Source organism: Hipposideros armiger, unplaced genomic scaffold, assembly GCF_001890085.2.
Source record: "Hipposideros armiger isolate ML-2016 unplaced genomic scaffold, ASM189008v1 scaffold_43, whole genome shotgun sequence".
Classification (NCBI taxonomy): domain Eukaryota; kingdom Metazoa; phylum Chordata; class Mammalia; order Chiroptera; family Hipposideridae; genus Hipposideros; species Hipposideros armiger.
Genome location: NW_017731393.1, coordinates 4,560,678 through 4,583,332, shown reverse-complemented (window position 1 = coordinate 4,583,332; position 22,655 = coordinate 4,560,678). Strand labels below are relative to the sequence as shown.

The following is a 22,655-nucleotide window of genomic DNA, read 5'->3' as shown; positions in this document are numbered from 1 at the left end:
GTTTATCCATTCATCAGCTGATGGAAATTTGGGATGTTCGTAAATGACCTTTTGCAATGAGTTCATTAATGTCTTTTTTCCTCATATGTAGTTCCATTACATTGAATTTTCAGTGTTACAGGATGCTTGCACTACTAGACCCATGCCTGGGAATTCAAATAAATAACCATGGTACCATGACAGCCTCCCCTCCCTGTCAAACGATGTATTAAAACTTGATTCATGTGCATTCTGATAACTTCAAAATCTTTTAAAGCTGCTATAAGAGTCAGCATTTTAATTCTGCTATAGGTCTTCCGATTTCTGGCACAGTAGGTAAGAGAGAACATATGGACTCACTGCTCTGTACTTTGCTCTTTTCACTGCAGAGTATAGAGGCCTTCCGCGTCCCTTTTACACAGCTGCATAGTACTCCCCTGTGAGCACGGCCATGGTTTCCGTGTTCTAAGTGTGGGGGCAGCAGGCACGGCAAGGACTGGAGGAGTGTAGGGGAGGCTCGCCCAGCCTGGTTCGGGGGGTGTGTGTGCTCACGCGCATGTGTGCATGTCAGGGTCAGGGTCAGGGTCCTGTCCCAGCACTGGAGAGGAGCTGGGTGCCAGGACGCTTCCATTTGCTCCCTGCCTGGAGACTGACTCGTATGGACAGCACGGACAGGTCCCCTTGCTGTCCAGCTTCTCTGTAAGCGTGAGCGTGGGGAGCCCCAGCTGAGGGTTGGGAAGGGGAGAGAGTGAGGTCAGAGTCCTTACTCCCTTGACTCCTTCCATGTGGGGTCCCTTGGGCTGGGTCCCTCCACTGGATGTAGCTGCTGCTCCCAAAGCAGCTTCTCTGCCTTACGTGCAAGGTCGCTGCTGCCTCCTCTCCGCCCCTCAGACAGAGGAGGGTGACACCTCTGCTGCTCCAGCCCAGGAGACAGCAGGGAGCCTGAGCTGCCCACCTGTGGAGCCAGATGTGGAGCCAGATGTGGAGTGCATCCAACTCAGAGAGGGTGGGGCGAGAGGCCTAGGTGGCCCCACCCCAGCACAGATGTCCCCCACCCATTCTAACTGGCCAGGTAAGACTGGCCCACCTGAAACAACAGTGTAACGGTATGAACTGCTATGTAATGGAGGCTCAGAGATGGGCCATCANCTCTGCTGCTCCAGCCCAGGAGACAGCAGGGAGCCTGAGCTGCCCACCTGTGGAGCCAGATGTGGAGCCAGATGTGGAGTGCATCCAACTCAGAGAGGGTGGGGCGAGAGGCCTAGGTGGCCCCACCCCAGCACAGATGTCCCCCACCCATTCTAACTGGCCAGGTAAGACTGGCCCACCTGAAACAACAGTGTAACGGTATGAACTGCTATGTAATGGAGGCTCAGAGATGGGCCATCAAGGAGGAGAATGCACGAACCACTGGTTCTCCAAGTGTGGCTCCTGGGGCAGCGGCAGCATGGCTGGGAACTTGTTAGAGACGCAGGTTCTCAGGCTCTGGACGCAGGGCGCGGCCCGGCCACCTGGGCTCTAAGGCGTCCTCCAGCGAGTCCTCCAGGCGACCGCCGCACGCTCAGGTGGAAAGCTGCTGACAGAAACTAAGGAGGTGGGGATTTTGTTGCTGTTTGTTGGGGAGCGCTGAAGAGTTGGGTACGTGGTGGGAAAAATAAAATTGGGGAGAGAGGGCGAGGCCAGATTCCTGAGGGTTATCAAAGAACGAAATTATCACCAGCAGGAGGCGTGGAGACGCAGTGGCCTGGGGGCCGGGCAGTTGTCCTCTCCCCCTGCCTGCCCGTGAGGAGGCCTGGCTGGGAGCTGGGAGCTGCGCCAGGACTGTTGGTCCCAGTTGCATGAGGCAGCGCGTTTCCAGTTGCTGCCACTCTACCTGACACCAGGTACTCAGGAGCTGCTGTCATTATTTCAGCTTTTCCGTTTTCTGTTGGTTCTGGTGACGTGAACATGGAGCATCAGGTTGTCAGGAGCCGTGGAGATGGAGGAGGGATGTCAAGGAGATTCGCCTGCACGCGGCCCACAGAACGTGCCCGGAGACCAGCCCTCGGTTCTGAGAGCTGTGCTGCAGGGGGAACGGGAGGGATGGCCAGTCATAGAGGGAATGGACGCACAGACAAACTGATCCAAGTATCGTACTCATTTCCTGGGATTGCCTAACAAGTGACCACAAACCAGGAGGCGTAGGACAACAGAAATGTATTCTCTCGCAGTTCTAGGGGCCAGAAGTCTGAGATCAGTGTCCCTGGGCTGAAATCAAAGAGTTGGCCGGGCTGGTTCCTTCCGGGCGCTCCGAGGGAGAAGCTGTCTCAGGCCCCTCTTGCAGCCCCTGAGGCTGCGGCCATCCCGGGCGGTCCTTGGCTTGTGGCTGCATCACTCCAGTCTCTGCCACCATCGTCACACGGCCCTCTCTCTGCCTTCACGTGGCCTTCTTATATGGCTACTGGTCCTTGGACTTAGGGTCCACCCTAGTCCAGTGTGACCGCATCTTAACTGATTCCATCTGCAAAGACACTTTCCAAATACGGTCCCGTTCTGAGGTTCTAGGTGGGCATGAATTTGGGGGGAACGCTATGTAACCCAATATGTGTATTTAAAGGAAAAGCAGAATGGAGATTGAAATGATGGGTGAAGAAGAGAGAGAAGGTAGAGGTGAGGTGAAGGCGGTGAGGAAAAGGCTTCTGCCCCGGAAGAGAAGGATCGCGAGGGCGGAGGCAAGTGAGTGTGTGACAGAAGCCTGAGGCCGTGGTGTTGGAACGTGGGGTTTCCGCTGAGGCCTGTTCGCTCCCAGCCCTGGGCAAGCCCACAGCTGCAGCAGGTGCTCGGGAAATGAGGAAAGACGGCAGAGGGCATCATGCTCTGGCCAAAGGGGGCAGACGGTGGCATTTTCCACTTTCTGTCCCATTAAAAAAAAGGAAGACTGGCCCTCACTTTAGGGGCTGAAAAGCTCCAGTGTACTAAAAATTTGGCGTTCTATGTAGTTTTGTCACTCGTGATGTTTTCAAGAGCCTAAATTGAGGCAGATTTAATTCTGTGGTGAACAAAATAAATTCTGCTAGCATTTTTAAATATGTTTTTTAACTTTAGAATAGTTTTAGATTTACAGAAAAGTTGCAAGGATAGTACAGACAGTTCCCATATTCCCTGTGCCGGTCCCTTATTATTACTATCTTACATTAGTGTGGCACATTTGTCACAACTAATGGACCAGAATTGATCCATTATTATTAATTAAAGATGTACTTTATTTGGATTTTTTTTTGTAGGATTTTTATTGGGGAATTGGGGGATGGGAACAGCGCTGGGGAATTGGGGGAAGGGGAACAGACAAGTTGCTGTCGTTTTGTTCTTCAGTCTAGTTGTGGAGGACGTTGCTTCACTGGCCCAAGTTGGCACCATCATTGCGCTCTTCCCAGGCGAGGCAGATCAGTCGCCGGCTTCTGGACGGCCGCTCACACTGGCTGCTGGCTACACACGGTAGCCCATGGCAACCCACTGCCACAGGGACTGCAGCCTATGCCGTCGCCAGCGACTCACGGCAGCCCAGCTCCAGGTTGAGCTGTTGTTCAGCATCTTAGCTGTGGAGGGCAGTGTCACTGGCCTTCATGTGGGATCCGAACCAGGGCCCTCTGGCGTCCCAAGCCAGTTCTTAACCATCGCGCCACTCGGCCGGCCCTTTATTTGGATTTTCTTAGTTTAATCCCTAATGTCCTTTTTTTGGTTCCATGATCCCTCCAGGATTATATTCAGTCATCATGTCTCCTTAGGCTCCTCTAGACTGAGCTTCTCAGGTTTTCCTTGTTGTTGATGACCTTGAGAGTTTTGAGGAATGCTGGTTAGACAGTTCATTGACTGTCCTTCAATTTGGATTTGTCTGATGTTTTTCTCATGGTTAGACTTGGGCTATGGGTTTTGGGGAGGACAGCCATAGAGATAGAGTGCTATTTCCGGGACATTCTATCAACATGACTTGTCACTGTTGTTGTTGACCTTGGCCACCTGGCTGAGGGAGAGCTTGTCAGGTTTCCCCACTGTAGTTACCCTCCTCCGACTTCCATACGGTACTGTTCAGAGCCAAGTCACCACGCGTCCCACATGTGAGGAGCGGGGAGCTGTGTTCTGCCTCCTCGAGGACAAAGTACGTACATCAATTATTCTGCATGGGAGAGTGATCTTGTCGCGTTCATTTAGTTACTCAGTCATTTATATCAGTAAGGACTTGTGGATATTTATTTAATACTTAGGACAAGTAGTCCAGTGCTACTTTATTTATCTAGTTGCTCCAATTGTTCCAGCTCTGGCCACCGGGAGCTCTTTCGGTTGGCCCCGGTGTCCCTTTCACATGCCCTCATCAGTACAGGGACTTTGGGTTCTCTTGCTTTTCTGAGCACTTCCTTACTTTCTGACACTACAAGATGCGCCATGCTTGTGTTGTATGTTCCCTACCCAGCCCTACATTCAGGCAATTCCCCGAGGAGTCCTGGTTCCTTTCATTGTGGAATGGATAGAAACCAAGGCTTGGGCACTGTGTGTCATGGCTTTAAGCTCCCTCGGCAGACAGAGCCAGAAAACACATGTGTGTTTGTACTAACATGCGTATACATACACATCTATGATTTTGTACGTGTAGCTATGTCAATCCAAACGTGACTTTGTCCTGCTGCCCCCTGGTTTGCTTCATGGCCACCTGGTTCATTCCAGCCTCCCCGCTCGCTTGTCTGTAACGTCCTCTCCAGCAGTGAGAAGCCTGGCCCCCACCATCCTCCGTGCATTTACTTCATGGTCCAATTCCAGTGTTCATGTCTAGTGGTTTCAGAATTGTTAACCCATGCTCCCTGTGAGGAAGAGCTTTACTAACTAGAATACAGGGCTCTGTGCTCCGAATTGATTTTTATTTGCAAAAATTTCACAGTTTGGGCTATAAGAGTCTGTAGGTTTGGACAAATGTGTCGTGTCCCCTATCTACCAATACAGTACACAGAATAGTTTCACCTAAGTAATCTCTTGTCCTTCACCCATTTAACACACACACAACCTCTGGCAACCACTGGCCTTCTTTTCATCTGTTTATAGACTGTCCTACAAATGAAACCATACCGTGTGCAGCCTGTCAGTCTGGCTCCTTTCACTCGTCGCCATGGATTTCAGACTCATCCGGCTTGTGTGGGTTTCTTCATGGCCTTTTTTGCTGAATCAGATTCCACGGTCTGGATGGACCACAGTTTGTTTATCCATTCACCAATGGAAATGCATCTTGGTTGGAGTTTTTAACGATTACAAATAAAGCTGCTATAAATATTAAATGCAGGTGTCACGTAGACATAAGTTTTCCAATCAGTGGTAAATACCTCGTGTCATGCAATGACTGGATTGTACAGTAAGACTATATTTAGCAACTGCCAGCCTGTCTTCCAAAGCGGCCGCACCATTCTTTATTCCCACCAGCAGTGAATGAGAGTTCCTGTGGCTCAGCACCCCGGCCAGCAGTCGGTGTTTTGTTTGGTTTTTGGATTTTAGCCATCCTAATAGGTGTACAGCGATATCTCATTATTGTTTTAATTTGCATTTCCCTAATGACAAAAGATGTTTAACATCTTTTCATATGCTTATTTGCCATCTGTATATCTTCTTTGGTGAGGAGTCTGTTCAGATCTTTTGCCTGTTTTTGTTTTGTTTTGTTTTTTTTAATTGGGCTGTTTGTTTTCTTACTGTTGAGTTTTTAGAGTTCTTTTTATATTCTGTATACAAATCCTTTATCAGCTATGGGATTTGCAAATATTTCTCCCAGCCTATGACTTGTCTTTTCATCCTCTTAACAATGTTTTAAGCATTTATAAATTATAAAATTTTTATAATTTTCATGAAGTCCAAGCTGTCAATTTTTTCTCTTATGGATTGTGCTTTGGGTGTTTTATCTTAAAAGTCATCACACAGATTTTTCTCCTCTGTCGTCATCTAGTTTTATAGTTTTGGATTTTACACTTAACGTCTGTCACCCCTTTTGAGTTCATTTCTGTGTAAGACGTGAGGTTAGCATCTGCGTTCAGTATTCCAGCACCATTTGTTGAAAATCTCCATTGAATTGTCTTTGCACCTTTGTCAGTTCTGCTGGCATTTTCGACCTGAGGTCCTTTTCCTTGGTATGTCTCTTAAAGCATCACCTTGACAAAGGGGCAAGCTTTGATTTCCTTTCCTGCTTGTCTTACAGCAAGACCGCTGGTGCAGACCTTGCCTCTACGAACCACCGTCAACAATGGCACCGTATTACCAAAGAAGCCAAGTGGCTCTCTGCCGTCCCCCTCAGGGGCCAGGAAAGAAAGCGCTGTGCTGGCGACAACCAAAAGGTAGGTGGGCATCAAGTGCCTTCACTGAGTCTAAAACCAGTTCCATCTCAGATTTTAAAACACGTATTTTTTTTATATGACACTGCAAGTTTTCATCTGAGTTAACGCTTGTAAAAGTACAGTCTTTGGTGTGTTACCGTAATAGGAACCATGTAGGTTTCTTGTTCCACTTTGTAAAATTTCATCATGTTATCTTTGAACTCTCATTCGCTAAAACTACAGTGTGCTGTTTTGTATTTTTACTTAAAGTTCCCTTTTAAAAAACAGATGGGAATATAACTTATGCAAAAAGGATTATGCTGTTCCCAAGTTCGTACTTGACACATGGCTAAATTCAGATGACCATACCCACCTTAAATTTTTAATCTATAAAATTTGGATAAGCTTTTAAATTGTGCCTAACAGCGGGGTTCTAGATATTGTCGCCTGTCAGGGCATAGTTTGCGGTTTGCTTTTTTTAGTAATTTCATAATTATCACGTTGAAATTTTATAATTTAATATGCTGGGCCACTTTTCTAAATTTTTAGGCTCTGGAAAATTAAATACCTGATGGAAAGCCTTAAAGAAATTCTTCGGCAATACTGCCTCGTGGGCTTGTGACAAGAACTTGTCAAGTTCATTAGACTAACTGCCTGATGTGCGCTGGGGACCTGGGGTGCAAACATGCTGTGTGGGGGACAGGGTGAAACATGGGCTTGTAAGAGTTAGATTTATGCTGGGTTGTGACTGGGAATGAAAATGTGGCGATCTCATCTTTTCAGTATCTAGTGTTCATACATAATGGCCTATTCTTGAAGCAAATTTTCATTGTGTTTCATCAGATAGGAGTTTCATATACTTATTGTTTGTGAATTTTAAGAAAATTGGTTTTGCAGGGCTTTCTAGAACTTTAAAATGAAATCCTTGGCCTCATTTCTATATATGTTTAATACTTGTTTGAATGACTTATTTATTTGAATACACATGAAATGACTTATGGATTCTTAATTGGCAGCAGTAGATAGACTATCTACCATTTATCTAGATGTTATAAGTTTGACAAGACTGACTTTTTTAAAGATTCAGGTTGCCATCTGTTATGATTTTTTTATTGTAAAAAACAACACTAAATTTATCATCATAACCATTTTAGTGTACAGTTCAGTAACTTTAAGTAGATTCACACTGTTGTACAAGATGTCTAGAACTTTTTCATCTTACAAAACTGAAACTCTATACCCAGTACACATTAATTCCTCCCCTTGCTCCCATCCTCGGCAACCACTTTTTCCCCTTCTGTTTCTATGATTTTGACCACATTAAATATTTCACAAGTGAAATCAGACAGTATTTGTCCTTTTGTGGCTGGCTTCTTTTGCTTAGCATAATATCCTCAAGGTTCATCCATATCGCAGCATGTGACAGGATTTCCTTATTTTTTAAGATGGCGTAATATTCTATTGTGTGTATGGATCACATTTTCTTTATCCGTTTGTCTGTCAGTGGACATTTGGGTAGCTTCCACCTCTTGGTTGTGAATAATGCTGCAGTGAACATGAGTGTGCAAATATCTCTTTGAGATCCTGCTTTGAATTCTTTTGGATAAATACCCAGAAGTGGGATTCCTGGGTCATATAGTAGTTCTGTTTTTATTTTTTTGAGGAACTTCCATAATGTTTTCCTTAGTGGCTGCACCATTTTACATTCCCACTAACGGTGCACAAAGGTTCTCATTTCTCCTCATCCTTGCCAACACTTGTTGTCTGCTCTTTTGATAGTGGCCATCCTGATGGGTATGAGGCAATATCATGGTTTTGATTTGCATTTCTCTTATGATTAGTAGTGATATTGAGCATCTTTTCATATGTTTGTTGGCCATTTGTATATCCTCTTTGGAGAAATGTTCAAGTTCTTTCCCCATTTTTAACTGGGTTCTTCATTTTGTTGTTGTTGTTGAATTGTAGAAGTTCCTGATATATTCTGAACTTATCACATATATGATTTGCAAATATTTTCTCCTATTCCATAGGTTGCCTTTTCACTCTATTAATTGTTTTGTTTGATGCACAGAAAATTTCAAGTTTGATATAGTCCCAATTGTCTATTTTTGCTTTTGGTATTATAGCCAAGAGATCATTCTCAAATCCAAAATCCTGAATTGGAACCCTGTGTTTTCTTCTAGGAGTTTTATAGTTTTAGGTCTTTAATCCATTTTGAGTAATTTTTGTATATATTGTAAGGTTAGGGCCCCACTCCATTCTTTTACATGTGGATATTCAATTTTTCCTACACCATTTGTTGAAAAGACTGTCCTTTCACCCTTGTCAAAAATCATCTAGCCATATATGCAAGCGTTTATTTCTAAGCTCTCTATTCTGTTCCATTGAGTCTCTGTATTATCTGTCTTTATGCCAATAAAGATACCACACTGTCTTGGTTACTGTTACTTTGTATGTTTTGAAATCAGGAAGTGTGAGGCCCCCAACTTTGCTCTTCATTGTCAAGATTGTTTCAGCGATTTGAGATCCCTTGAGATTTCTTATGAACTTTAGGATAGTTTTTTTTCTATTTGTGCAAAAAATGCCATTGGGATTTTGATAAGGATTGCATTGAATCTATAGATGTATTTGTGTTCTATAGACATTTTAACAATACTAAGTCTTCTAATCCATGAAAATGGGATGTGTTTCCATTTTATGTCTTTTTAAATTTCTTTTAGCAATGTTTTGCGGTTTTCTGTTACAAGTCTTTCATGGCCTTGGTTAAGTTTATTCCTAAGTAGTTTATCCTTTTTAATGTTATCACAAAAGGATTGCTTTCTTAATTTCCTTTTTGGATTAGTTATTATAAGTGTATAGAAATGCAGCTGATTTTTGTGTATTGATTTTTGTATCCTGCAACTTTGTTGAAATTGCTTATTAGTTTTAAATTTTTGTGTGTGGAATCTGTAGCATTTTCTACACATAAGATCATGTCATCTGCAAACAGAAAATTTTACTTTTTTTTTTTTCTAATTTGGATGCCTTTTATTTCTTCCCCTTGTTTAATTGCACTGGCTAGGACTTCCAGTATTATGTTGAATAGTAGTGGTGAGAGTAGGTATTTTTGTTTTGTTCCTGATCTTAGAGGAAAAGCTTTTAGTCTTTCACCATTGAATAATGTTAGCTGTAGCCTTTTCATATATGGCTTTTATTATGTTATAGTGCTTTCCTTCTATTTCTAGTTTGTTGAGTTAGTTTTTAACATGAAAGGATGTTAAATGTTGTCAAGGGCTTTTTCTGCATCCATCTAGACAATCATGTGATATTTTCCTTTATTCTGTTAATGTGGTGTATTGTTAATTTTCATATATTCAACCATCCTTGCATTCCAAGTGTGGATCCCACTTGGCCATGGGGTAGAATTCTTTTAATGTACTGTTCAACTCAGTTTGGTAGTATTTTGTTGAGGATTTTTGTATTAATGTTCATCAGGGTTATTGGTCTGTAGGTTTTCTTGTGTCTTTGTCTAGTTTTGGTATCAGAGTAATGCTGACCTCAGAGAATGAGATTGGAAGTGTCCCCCCCTTCAGTTCTTTGGGAGAGTTTGAAGAGGATTGGTATTACTTCTTCTTTAAATGTTTGCTAGAATTCTCTGGTGAGGCCATCTAATCCTGGTCTTTTCTTTGTTGGGAGATTTTTGATTACTGCTTTAATTTCCTTCCAGTTATAGATCTGTTCAGGCTTTTTATTTGTTTATGACTCAGTCTTGATAGGTTGTATGTACCTAGAAATTTATCCATTTCCTCTAGGTTTTCCAATTTGTTGGCATATATTTGTTTATAGTGGTCTCTTAGAATCCTTTTTATTTCTGTAACATCAGTTGTAATCATTTCTAATTTTAGTTGAGTTTTCTCTCTTTTTTCTTAGTCTAGTCTAGCTGATGATTTGTCAATTTTGTTGATCTTAAAAAAAAATTCTTGTTTTCATTGACATTTTTCCTATTGGTTTTCTGTTTTATATTTCATTTATCTCTGCTGTAATCTTTATTAACTCTTTACCTCTGCTAACTTTTGGTTTAGTTTGTTTTTCTTTTTCTAATTTCCTGAGGTGTAAAGTTAGGTAGTTGATTTGAGATTTTTTTTTTTCCTTTTTAATGTGTTGACAGCTATGAACTTCCCTCTTGGTAGTGCTTTCTCTGCATCCCATAAGTTTAGTATGTTTTATTTTCATTTTCACTTGTCTCCAGACATTTTCTAAATTCTCGTTTGATTTCTTCTTTGACCCATTGATTGTTTAAGAGTGAGTTGTTCAAAATATTGTTTCCCTGAAGATATCACATATTAGAACTGTTCACACATACAGTCCAATAATTATTGACTTAATAGGTGTGTCAGAGTAGCTGATGAAAACTCCCAGAGTCTCAAAAATTTCTGCACTTTGAATATTGACAAATTCATTGTTTTACAGCCTACCAAAGTGTGTATGTTTGGGGAGGGGGTGGGGAACTTGTTCACAATGTAATCTAAAGGAGATAAACATCTGTAGGGATAAATATCCAATGATGATAATATACAGGAAAACACAAGCCATTTCTATTCTTTATCCCAATTAACTTGAGGAACCCTAATGATGAAGTGCTATGACCTCCGTGATGTGCAGCTTGGTTTCTTTCTCACTTTTTGTTTCTGCTTAATATGCAAATGTGAATGTGAGGTCTTCACTGTGTCTGCATAAGCTAACTTAGAATGAATTTAAGTACAGTTTTATGAAATATTTCTATTCAAATAAATTCCTAAAAATGAATGTAAAAAGAGTGAGTTGTTTAATTTCAAGATTGACTTTTTAAAGTGGCAGATAGTTAGTGAAAAATGGGATTCTTTCCCTTTATTCTTGAAGAAAATAGAATTTTATAATTCATCCCTCTTTGGAACTTAAATAATGAAAAAAAATTTTCAGAGCAAAAAAAAAATAAAAGTAAAACTCTGATAAGTTATTGTCTAGCTGCTAATGGGAAATACATGGTTTTCTAGATTGAGTGTCCAGGACTCTTGGTTTCCTGAGTAGAGTGTAGTGATTCACTTTTTTTTTTCCCTTTGGCTTTCATGGGCTTCCATGGATGTGAGTTCCCATCCATTTGGAAGTCGGAAACCCAAACATTAGCATCTGATTGTTACTCCATGGTGATGTTCTTATAGATCTCTCCTTAGGAGAGAATTTTGAAAACAGGAAGAAGCTGGCTATTGTGAATATGAGAATTAAAACAACTTCCAAGCCATTTCAAATATGATTACAATCATGTAGAACTTTTTCTGTAATCAGAGTTCCACATAACGGAGTTGGGGCATCTGCAGTGTGTGGAGGGATATAGGTTTGTTTTCTTGTCTTTGGGGTTTTTCAGCCTAGTGCTTAAAAACAAAATCCCCTTTGGAAATTGTCCAGCACCCAGGGGTTGTGCTTTGTGTTGCCAATTAAGACTTCGACTGGGGACTGGACTTGGACGCCTTGGGAAAAGCTTTGTTTCCATTTGTCAAAGGAAAAAAGACAGAAAATCCGGGGAAGACAGTGTAGGTCATACCTTGCTCCATAGGGGTCCCAAAGCTGACAATTGAATCACACTTCCACTGGCTCAACACAGAGACCATCACTCATTCTTTCCGCCCCTAAGTGGAGATTTACAATAGGGCAGAGCTGTGAGAAGAGAGATCAAAAGAATAAAAATGGTACAAAAAGAGAACATTATTTAAAAAACGCCCTGCTCCCAGTGTAGGAGAAGGATGGTCAACATCTCCTTTCCAAATAAATAGCTGACAATCCTTTGGAAAAATAGTTACACTCGCTAGAAACATGGCATTTGTTGATGCACCAGAGACAACGCTGGATACATACACAATTTAAAGAACAGAGAAACAAATTCTGCTTTTGGTTGTGTTTTTTTTTTAAATATGATTTCTAATATTTTACCATTGAGATTCATTGAAATGTAGGTGTTAAACTTATGCTTTGGGTCTGTTCTCAGTAGCAGAATAGAGGTGGAAATATTCTGCTGTGAACAGGGGAAGTGAATTGGCACCTATCCCTTCATCAAAAGTGATGCTGGTCTCTCTGGGCTCAGGTAGTTGGCTTCACATGGTAGCAAAAGAAGCGCCATTTGATCTGGCAGACCACCAGCCTTCTTAGGAAATGACTTAGTTCTTGCCACAAAGATACGTCTTTAGGCAGTGAAAGATAAGAGCATTTCTTAATTATCGACACGCGTGATCTCAGTCTGTCAGAATTATCTCGTAACGAGCAGGACAAAAGCCAGATGAGTCCTGGTCCATGTTGACTCGCCAGTGCTCAGCATAGTGCCCAGTATATGGTCAATTCCTAATATAATAAGTATTTGTTGAGTGAATAATTGTTTTCCTCTAGTGTTAGTCGCCTGGTTATCATCATGACATGACATCATCCGAAAATCTCTGGTCACACATAATAGCTACCTGTCAGATTTCTGATTGGTTTTTTTTTTTGTTTTGTTTTTTTATTGTAAAAGTTTGGGATCATTGCAAAATTTTGGAAAACCAACTCTTGATTCCAAGTCGCATAAACGAAGGATATAATTATAGCTTCTTATGCTTGGAGTTATCTAACCATAAGAAGACAGATTGCCACTTTTCTTCTGGTCACCAGTTTCCATGGCAGAAATTTCAGCATGTCTAATAAAATTTCGTTTACACTGGCAAAAGCCATCGACTGCGTGTGTAATGTAAAATGTGAAGAGCCGTTATATTTTCCAAACTCAGAAGGTTGGGTTTGGGAGGGGGTTAGAGAGCAGAAGAGAAAAGAAGAAATGACGGTATCTGTGTATTTCTACACCTAAAGTACTGTACTCGCCTTAAGCACTAAAAAAATGTGCTGCGTTGTTGCTCAACCTCTCCCAAACCAGTACGTCCACCACTTTCAAAGTAAAGGGCATGCCGTCCAGAGGGAGCATAAGTGCTCTGGTCTTCCCTCTGGTTATTTAAGGAGGCTTCTCGCAGTGAGTATACAGCATGACTCCCTCTGGCTGCCCTTGTTCCTGCGAATGTCTTGTCTTCAAGCTTTGTGTTCTGCCCTTCGCTCTGAGTCCTAGCAAATCCTCTTCAATTCATAAGAGCTCTTGGCACTCAGAAGGAAATGTCTTGGTTGTTTTCAATGTATACAACAATGGTAGATTTAAAAAAAAACAAAAAACGTTACATTTTAATGCAGATGTGTAAATGACACGTAACTTGAAAGAGCTGGGATGGATTATGTTCAAGTCTATATATGCAAACCACAGCGTTTTTCCATGTCAGTGTGTGGTGTGTGTTCTGTAATTTATTGAAGCTTGCCAAAATATTTTTCCACGCTTTTATGATTGCACTCATGTTTATTCTGCTTTGTTTCTGTGCCTCTTATACGTAGATTAAACACGTCTCTGAGTCTTCTCAATGCAGGCAAACTGAATAGATCAACGTTCAGGTGAGGGGTACTTAGAATTACTTGGTAACCCTAGCTGCTTGCCCGGTAACTTCCCCTTCCTTTTAACACAGTAGCTTAGAGATCTTACGCAATGCCTCCCGTTCACCAAGTCTCAGATCATGTAACTGTATTAATTATTGACATTTGTTGGATTTTTAGATGTTCAACAGGTCCTCAAAACTGTGCTTCAGGGTTTCGTAAATCGCAGGTGGTCTTAACAAGTTGCTTTATGCCTGATTTTGTTTCCTCCTCTGTAAAATGGGGTAATGATACTTTGGCAGAGGCTTCGTGAGGCTTCAGTTAAGTGACGTGTGTAAAATGCAGAGCTGTTAATATACGTGAAGTGTTGGCTGCCCGCTGAGGTTGCCATCATTATCTCCTATTAACTCTTCCAGCCACCAGGCTGAGTGTTATTATCAGAAAGTTGGTCAATATTTGCCATCACTGACTCATGGTCATGGTTCTTCAAATCTTTAAGGGTGTTTTATACAAGTCATTAGGTTGCCATGAACTTGCCATGAACTCCCACAAGGCCACTGGAGAAGAGGCATTCTCCTGGGGGGGTGGGGGTGGGGCTGCCAGCTGCTGGGGCTGTCTGCCTAAGAGCTGCGTACTAGATACTTGGCAGAGAATGACCCACTAAGTTGAATTAGTTGGGTATTTTTCGTCACTGGAAAATCGTGAACTTGAAGCACAAAGGTTTCTATAATTTTTAGACTTCCATCCCAAATGTCAAAAATGTAATGCTCCCCAAAGATCTGTAATTTTCTTGTCCCCAAATTGAGTGTTCTAAAAATTCCCATTTTGCCCTTAAAGGCACGCCCATGCAGATCCCAGCTGGAAGGTTCTGGAGCTGTAAATTCAAAGCTTCCTCAGTTACCCAAAACAGGACTGTGCAGAAAGGGCATTCAGAGCCTGACATTTATGGTCGTTTGATTTATGTTTGTTCACTCAGAGGGCGAGTGGTTTTTCAAAGGCCGGTCCACCGTGCGGTTTTTCAAAACAGGCTAACAGATTATTTACTGGAGGATTGGACATTACAAAGGAAGAAGGGCTGAACGTTGGCCTGAAGGAAGGACGAGGCTAGCAGGAAACGAGAAAGAAAAGCAGAGTGGATGGCTGCTGAGAAGGTGGCCCCACGAGGCCGCAGGAGCCTTCCCGGGCGAGGCTTTGCGCGTTGCGTAATTATTGAATTATAGAGAATCGAGGGCACCGCAAGTCAGCCCAGGAGCAGCGCGTCTCGCTGTCTCAAGTGCCTCGGTGCCCACAGATTCCTAATGGAAGTCTGGGTCCATCTCCCACCCTCCCCTGGAGCTGTGTGCACTGAAGCCACCCCAGATGTCTTCACAGGGTCCTCCCCGCCCCCTCCCTGCCGCCCCCAGCACCCTAGCCAGTCCTGCCGCATTTCCTCTTGACACCCCTCCTTTCTTCCTTCCACAGTCCCTCTGGGTCTTTCTCTGCTCCCTCAGGCCCCCGTGGCAGGTTCGTAAACATTTACCGTCACCCTGTGGATTGGTGTCATTCCTGTCTTTTTCCTCACGTGCTAGTTTCCTCCACGTGGGTCTGTGGTCAGTGACCGCCAGCTGGACAGCTCCTGTCCCTAGCCGAGCCCACGCAGGTTGCACCCAGCCACCCACCCCTCCGCGTGCCTCCAGACTAGACCCACTCAAGTCTGTGCTCCTCCCACAGCCCAGCCCTGGACCGGCACCGCCGTCCTCCCCCGCTCCTTCTATCTTTTTCCCGAAGCAGGTGCCACATTAAAGCACCTCGTGTCTCTTCCTGTGACAGGGTCAAAGCATGACATTCCCATTTCCTTGCTCATTTGTTTTGTCCTTTCATTTAATAAACGTTTATCAAGCTCCTATACCAGGCTCTGCAAAGTATATCAGAATGATGAATGAGACAAGATCTCAGGAAATGTACGGCCTAATGATGAAGAGTTTAGAGCACGGCATGGGTGCCTGTGCTATAGTCACGTGCTCCACAAGCAGAACCGTGAGCCTCCCCCCTGCCCGGGCTCTGACCTACCCCACCCTGAGCGTCACCTGTGCACAGGACACCCCTTTCCTGGGAAGGGCACCTCCCCACTGTGTACTCACAACACATCCAAGCCGCTCATTTGATCTCTCCCAGAAATTCGGTCTTCAGGGAGTCTCCCCCAGACGACCCTCCCCCGGCTTCCAGCCGCTGTGGCCCTCCAGTCTCACAGAAGGACGTTAAGTGCTTACATGGGCACCACCGCCCAACACAGCACCTTCCTTCCATAGCGTGGAGTGTTTCTGTCATCACCTGCGGCATCCCATCTGTGTATGTCCCACGTGAGCCTTCAGACCAGAGTGCTTCAGTGTCAGCGCTGTTGACATTTGAGGCCAGGTCATTCTTTGTGGGGGGCTGTCCTGGGCACTGTGGGGTGTAGAGCAGCATCCCTGGCCTTTACCCACTGGATGCCAGAATCAGCCCTCTCTCCCCAGTTGTGACAACCAGAAATGTCTCCAGACATTGCCAGATATCCTCAGTGTGGACGGTGGGGGCCAAGGTCACCCTGGTGGAGGACCACGACCACAGGTCTACACTGAAACCTCAAGGGCAGGGTCACTTCCCTTAGACCCTGGAGTTCTCTCACACAGATGGTGTTGGGGACATTGCCTTTCAGTTTCCTCTATGACTTTGAACTGTACTGACGGCCACTGTTACAAAGGCAGAGGGATTGGCCAAAAGACATTTTTTCTTGATCTCTATACTTAGGACTTTAGAACCAATCTATCCTTTAAATGTCCGCACAGAAATACGATGTTTTGTGTATATGTTTCTACACACAGCAATAAAATAAGATCACTGTGTTGAGGGTTTCATTGTCATTTACATGTCACTTTCAGTACCATCAAGAGGACCAGCTCTTCTGAACGCGTGTCTCCCGGCGGCCGAAGGGAAAGCTACGGGGATTCCAAAGGCAACCGGAATCGCACAGGGTCGACCAGCAGCTCTTCTAGTGGCAAGAAGAACAGTGAAAGGTATAGGGTGTCTTATCCGGGGGTCCTGCCGCTCCGATACTTTGTTACCTCTTTTCCCCAGAGATGAATCAGAAGACCCCTAACATGCACACAAGCTAGGAGCTCTCGTGGGCGCATGGGCCTCCCCCTAGGTCACTGTGGGCGCTTAATCCAACAGCCATTTGGGTGGGGCAGCCGTAATCACAGCTCACACCAGCACTTGTCCAAGTAGAAAGTTATAACTTGGACCCCCAGCACTCTTATGCAGACAGAAATAGTTCTCAAAAATTTGCTTAGTACCAACCATGTGGAATTGGGAAGCTGTTCTGACTTTCCATAGGGAGCACTTCATATTTCTGGTTTTCTCTGCTGCCATTTTAAAGTTCATGTTAGTGGATGTTTGTCAGAGTGGGTGAAAAGTTGTAATTTTATTGATTTGTCTAACCTGTTTCTTTAATATTGCCCTAACGCCAGAAATAGGAACCGTTTTCTTTCTGGTTTTAGGAAATACACACTTACGCCTAATTTTGAATTTTTCTTTGAGGCCAAGTATTTGATGGATTATGATAAGTGTCTGTGAAACTAATAGCAACATCTTATTAGTGAAAGCAAATTTTGGCGTTTTAATTTCTTGTTTTATGTTTAAGAATGTATTGTGTACACGGGATCTACCTAATTTACCTTATTCTGTCTTTTAAACATCGTGCTTTAATTTTATTCTCTCTGTTGAGCAAACCTTAGGAAGGAATTTCAGCTTCACAGGCTAAAATTTTCCCCCCCAAATGTTCATGTAAGGAGAAGGCTTAGTCATTTAGCAGCAACTGACTCCAACCCGCAGGCTGTACAAATTCCAAGTTTGTATATCCATTCTGATTCAGCCCTGTAAAGGAAGCTTAAACTCTTTTTCAGTTTTATTCCTAAATGATACCTTTTGTAGAAAAAATGCAGGCACTTCTCACATCTATAGCAGAGGTCAAGTCCATGGTCAATTAACAATCTCAGAAACCACTGACAGGGGTTCTGTCTTCTAATTTAAACTGTTAGTGCTTCTTATCAGAAGATTATGCTAATTAGGTGATAATACCTTGGAGATAAGGCCAAGTGGTTGCAATGACAACAGTGTGCTGTGCACATGAGAGATGCCTTGTGGCCTGTGGGTGTCTCTGAATTCAGGATGAGCTTGGAAGTTGACCTGAAAGCTGTCTAGATCTTGGCAGCTCTTAAAAACTTGGCCCCTTCTGTGCACATCTGAGTTTTATTAAGAATTTCCAAAAAGAATCTGCATTGTGCAAACTCCAGATCTGTTTTATCTTTTAAATCCCATGGCTTTGGTAAATGTGCTGGGTAAATATTTCCGTAAAAGATATTTACAAAGGGTTTTTTTCTTTTTTAATGTCCACAATAGGAAATTTTGATTTGAAAATGAGGGACTGGAAAATTTACTAATCATTTTCTAAAAATAATTGAAGCAACTGAACATGTCCATTGAAAGATAAATTCTTTGTCTCATTAGACGCCAGGAATAGTTGGGGCCAGCAATAGCGACAGTGAGCTGCGTGCACCTTAGGAAATTCAGAGGGCAAGTTCCTGCCTTCCCTTAGGGAATGGCTGGTACTGACAGACGCCGTTAGGGGCCGAAAGGCGTAACGGCAGCAATGACTCAGACAGGAAGACACGGCAGCTAAGAAGCAGTCAAGTTGGTGATTCAGCCGCTGCCTGACCCCTTTCATTCATTCTTCCTCTCCATTCCTGTGTAAGCAGCCCACTCTTGGGCAGCCGTGACCTGGCACTAGAGCAGAGCTGGCCACTATAGCATAATGACCCATGCCCAGTTTCCAAGGTGGAGAGCGTGTACAGACAAGGAGAGGGAGTGGGCCTCATGCAGTTTCCCTTTTCAACATGATGGCATTCAGTGGTCTCAAGGTAGTGTGGTCTCCCCATCACTCGCGAGTATCTGTCCATGGTTCCAGGATGCTGCTTACACTTAAATAGATTGCCCGTGTCTGGTTACGGTAGGCAGCAAGACACCATGGAAAAGGCGCAGGCTCTTGAGTACAAGAAAGATCTGGGTTTGTAAGCTAGTTCTGCCACTTCTCGGAGCCTCAGTTTTTTCCTCTGTGAATTCTGGCTTTTATACCTAATTCCCTTGAATCTTATAAAGGAGCTAGCTGGTAGGAATACGCCAGCATGGTGCTTGGCACGCCGTAAATAGGCATGGCGTTGTGGCAGCTGTGAGAAAGTGAGACCCCTGCAGAGCAGAGGCTTTTCAGCATCCCAGCTTTATTTTCCTCATTCGTCAGATGAGGCTGTTAGATGATATCTGAAGTTATTAGCCTTTTTTTTTTTCTGGTCTGACATACGTTAAATTACATCCACATAAGTGACACAGTCCTGTGAGCTCAACCCAGATTTTGGCAACATCTAAAAGTGGTTAGGTGGAAATAAAGTATTGTATATCCTCACGGTTCTCATGGTTATTAATGTCACATCAGAATGAGCTGGCCTGTGCTCAATGAACTAAGTCAGACGGAGGAATGGACAAGCACCGCATGATCTCACTTATATGCGGAATCTAAAAAACCAAAACAAATGAATAAGCAAAACAAAACAGAAACAGACCCATGGATACAGAGAAGGAGCTGATAGTTGCCAAAAGGGAGGTGGGTGGGAAGATGGATGAAATGGGGGGAAAAAAAAGGAACCAAGATACCTTGACACTGGGCTTGGGGTCCCAGTCCTGAAAGTTAGGCTTTAAAAACAAAACAAAATAGGTTACATACAAAGACTGAAAACCTGGAATTACTTCAGCCTGCTCGTCAGCACTGTGGCAGCTGGAAGACTACATGTCTTCAAAGGAAAAAAGGAGAGGAAGGGGCTGGTGCCGGCCGTGTACGATTCAGGAAAGCTCATCACGATGCAAGGGAGGGAGGAGGAGGATATTAGAGGGGTCGCTTTGGATCTGGCCTGATTTGTAGAAGAGGCAAGTCATTCAAACAGCCGAGCTTGAACTTGTATCGGTCGCAGATTATTTGCTGAAAAGCTCACAGTTGCCACACACCCTGTGCAAAGCTGTCGTTAGCACGTATGACGCTTTTGTGAAAATTAGAAAAAGGCTCCTCTTATGCAAGGAAAGCAATTCCACATCAGCATGTGTTTCTCAATTACAGTAAATATTACAGCAAATATAAAGCCACTCCATATCAGTTGTACACATCTTATTGTTTACCCTAAAATAATAATGTGTTTGAAATATAAACATTCATATTGTCCCAGGTTTAATAATTCATTTTAAAACGATTCAGCTTTGCTTTCATAGAAGCCGTATTCTTTATGATAGTTTCAGTCTTCTTGCTTCTGTATCTCATTTTCTTTGGAAATGGTCTCTGGATTTGACCATCTTCCATGTGACATTGTAGGCTTTCATCTAACATTTCACAATATTTTGATGGTAACGAGCCACAGCATTTTAATAGCACTTAATCTTTGCACTGACCAAACTTCCTGAAAAACAAAAGCAGTATATGGCAATGTAGTACTTACTTTATATATTATTGATAGTAACTGAATATTAACAATTATATAGTGATTTGTGTCTTGGTGAAGCACATACTGACTTTAAATAGGGAATCGACAATAACATTTTGATGCATGACCTGTACTAATGTAACTACTATATTAATCCAAGAAGGAATTTTTAATTGAAAAGTGTTTTGTTTCAGACAGAAAAACTGCTACAATTTATATTAGATGTCATTAGACTGATAAACTATTTCAATTATAAAACTAGTTCACCCTTTGTAGTTCTGACTGTCAACTTTGTAAGCAGGATACTTTGTTTCACATCAGAAAATTTTGGAAAACAGGCTGATTTTGTTAGAAAAATAAGTGTTTCAGCCATCTGCTAGCAACCTTGTTGTAACAAACATATAAACTGCTCATCTTTGGAGTTGACAAATATGAAAAAAAAACTTCAAAATACTGAACATGTCTACCCTGTGTGTGTGGTTCCTTAGATGCCGTTTCGTAGTGCACAACCTGAACACCCGTACTGGCCGTTTTAGCCGAACTGTGACGTCCAGAACCGCTGAGCTGGACACTGAGCTCCATCCTTCCTAAAGCTCTAGCATTTGATGGAATAGTCTTTCTAATGACACCTCAAGACCCTCCGATTTGTTCTTTTACTTTAGCATCACGGCAATCTCAATCTTAATCCTCAGGCGAGGGCTCAAGGCCCTTCATCCCTTGTGCCCTGAGATCCAGCTCTCACTTTTCCCCAGCAAGATTTTTGTTCTTTTTTTGAGGTAATTTATTTATTACACAAGTAACGTGTTTTAGGAAACCCAGATGCACAAAAAAGAGGGAGTGGATATCACCTATAATCGTACCGCTCAGAACACACAGCTAACATTTTATTACATTTCCATCTAGTTTTGTTTCTAGGGTGTAGTGTATCATTTTGACATAAATTATACTCTTCTGCACATGTTTTAAAACCCTCTTTTTCATTTACTCTGTAACTATCTCTTTGTGTCAGTAAATAGACTCCTACAACGTCATTTTAGGTCACCATTTACTCTAGTTGTGGACCACCATTTATCTAAATGCACTTCAGTCGGACATCCAGTTACCAACAAGGTCTTTCCAATCCAGTCCGACCAGCCCAACATCTAGAACAATGCCTGGCACATAGTAGGAACACAGCAAACGTTTGTTGAATAAATCTTTTTACCCCAATCAATATAACAAAAAAGGTTAAAAGGATGGGGGCGATATAGCCATAAACAGGTGTTAATCCCAGCTCTGCCACTTTTTGTTGTGTGACTGAACAAGTTAATCTCTTTGGGGTTTCCTCAGTGCCAGTAAAAACAGTACCTACCTCCCAGGGTTGTTTTAAGGATTAAATAAGACCAAGTACGTAGAATCCCTGCACGAGCCTGCCTACTGTTTGCACTGGGTAAATAGTAGCTGCGGGGCTTACCTTCTCTCTCCCGAAGTGTTGGAACCAATGTTTGCACACCTCTGCCCCTGCCCCCACTCCCCGGTCTGGAAGTACCTCTCTTCTTTGGGACATTTTAGAATCTTCCAACTCCTGTTTTCTGCCCTCACCCCAACCAGAAGAGGGAGGAATTGGAGGTTCTGAACGTGTCTATCACCTTACCTATTTGGTTCCACAGCACTGCCTACTTATTGAGCACCTACTATGTGCAGAGCACAGTCTGTTCTCTCAACAAACACTAATGACACGTGCAACTGAAAAAGGCCGGTTTCCTTACTTTCCAAAGGGCTCAACACAAACCAGTGAGAAAACAGACGACAATTCAATAGAAAAATGGGTAAAGGGTTTGAACAGGTAGTTCACTGAGAAGGAAGTACAAATACCAAGTAGCTAATGAAAAAATGATCCAACTCAGTCTTAAAGAAATGTGGGTCTAAGTAAGATGATAGCATTTTTAGAAAAACCTTTATATTTTATTATAAAATAAAAACAGATACAGGAAAACCCCACACAAATGCGTAGCTTCGTGGATTACGCCTTCTAGCACTAGTAAGAGGAGGGGTTTTCCTTCTCCTGAGTGGCATTTGTGTGTGTCTGGAAATTTGGCAGGGGAGGACGCTTGGATATGTTGGGAGGAACTCCAGTTTATCCTTCCAGACCCAGCTCGGGTTGCCCCTTTCTGTGGGAAGTCTGCCCTGGCCCTCAGGTCTGAGTTAGGTGCCTTTCAGGTTGCTTTGTACCTGCCGGTGAACTTCATCTGGAACTGGAACTTCTCCCACTCCCCCTGGCCCTTCTTTAGCTTTGGGAGGGAGAAGCTGAGTCGCTTGCTATTCTTTGTATCCCTAGCACTTTGCATAGCGCCTGGCGCTCAGTAGGTGCTCAGTAAATATTCGTTGAATGAATGAA

At 43.1% G+C, this 22,655-nt stretch overlaps 1 protein-coding gene across 9 annotated transcripts in view; it reads left to right on the top strand.

Annotated features, from left to right (window-relative positions):
* Positions 1-22,655, top strand: part of EML1 (EMAP like 1) — a 172,477-nt gene that overhangs the window by 111,092 nt on the left and 38,730 nt on the right. For 5 of the 9 annotated variants that reach the window (XM_019639385.1, XM_019639389.1, XM_019639382.1 and 2 more), the window contains exons 3-6: positions 6,185-6,320; positions 13,707-13,763; positions 15,204-15,245; positions 16,640-16,774. In XM_019639385.1, the coding sequence (XP_019494930.1) occupies positions 6,185-6,320; positions 13,707-13,763; positions 15,204-15,245; positions 16,640-16,774 (370 nt within the window). The remainder of the gene's footprint in view (positions 1-6,184; positions 6,321-13,706; positions 13,764-15,203; positions 15,246-16,639; positions 16,775-22,655) is intronic. The other 4 variants (XM_019639383.1, XM_019639381.1, XM_019639387.1 and 1 more) reach the window with 2 other exon arrangements.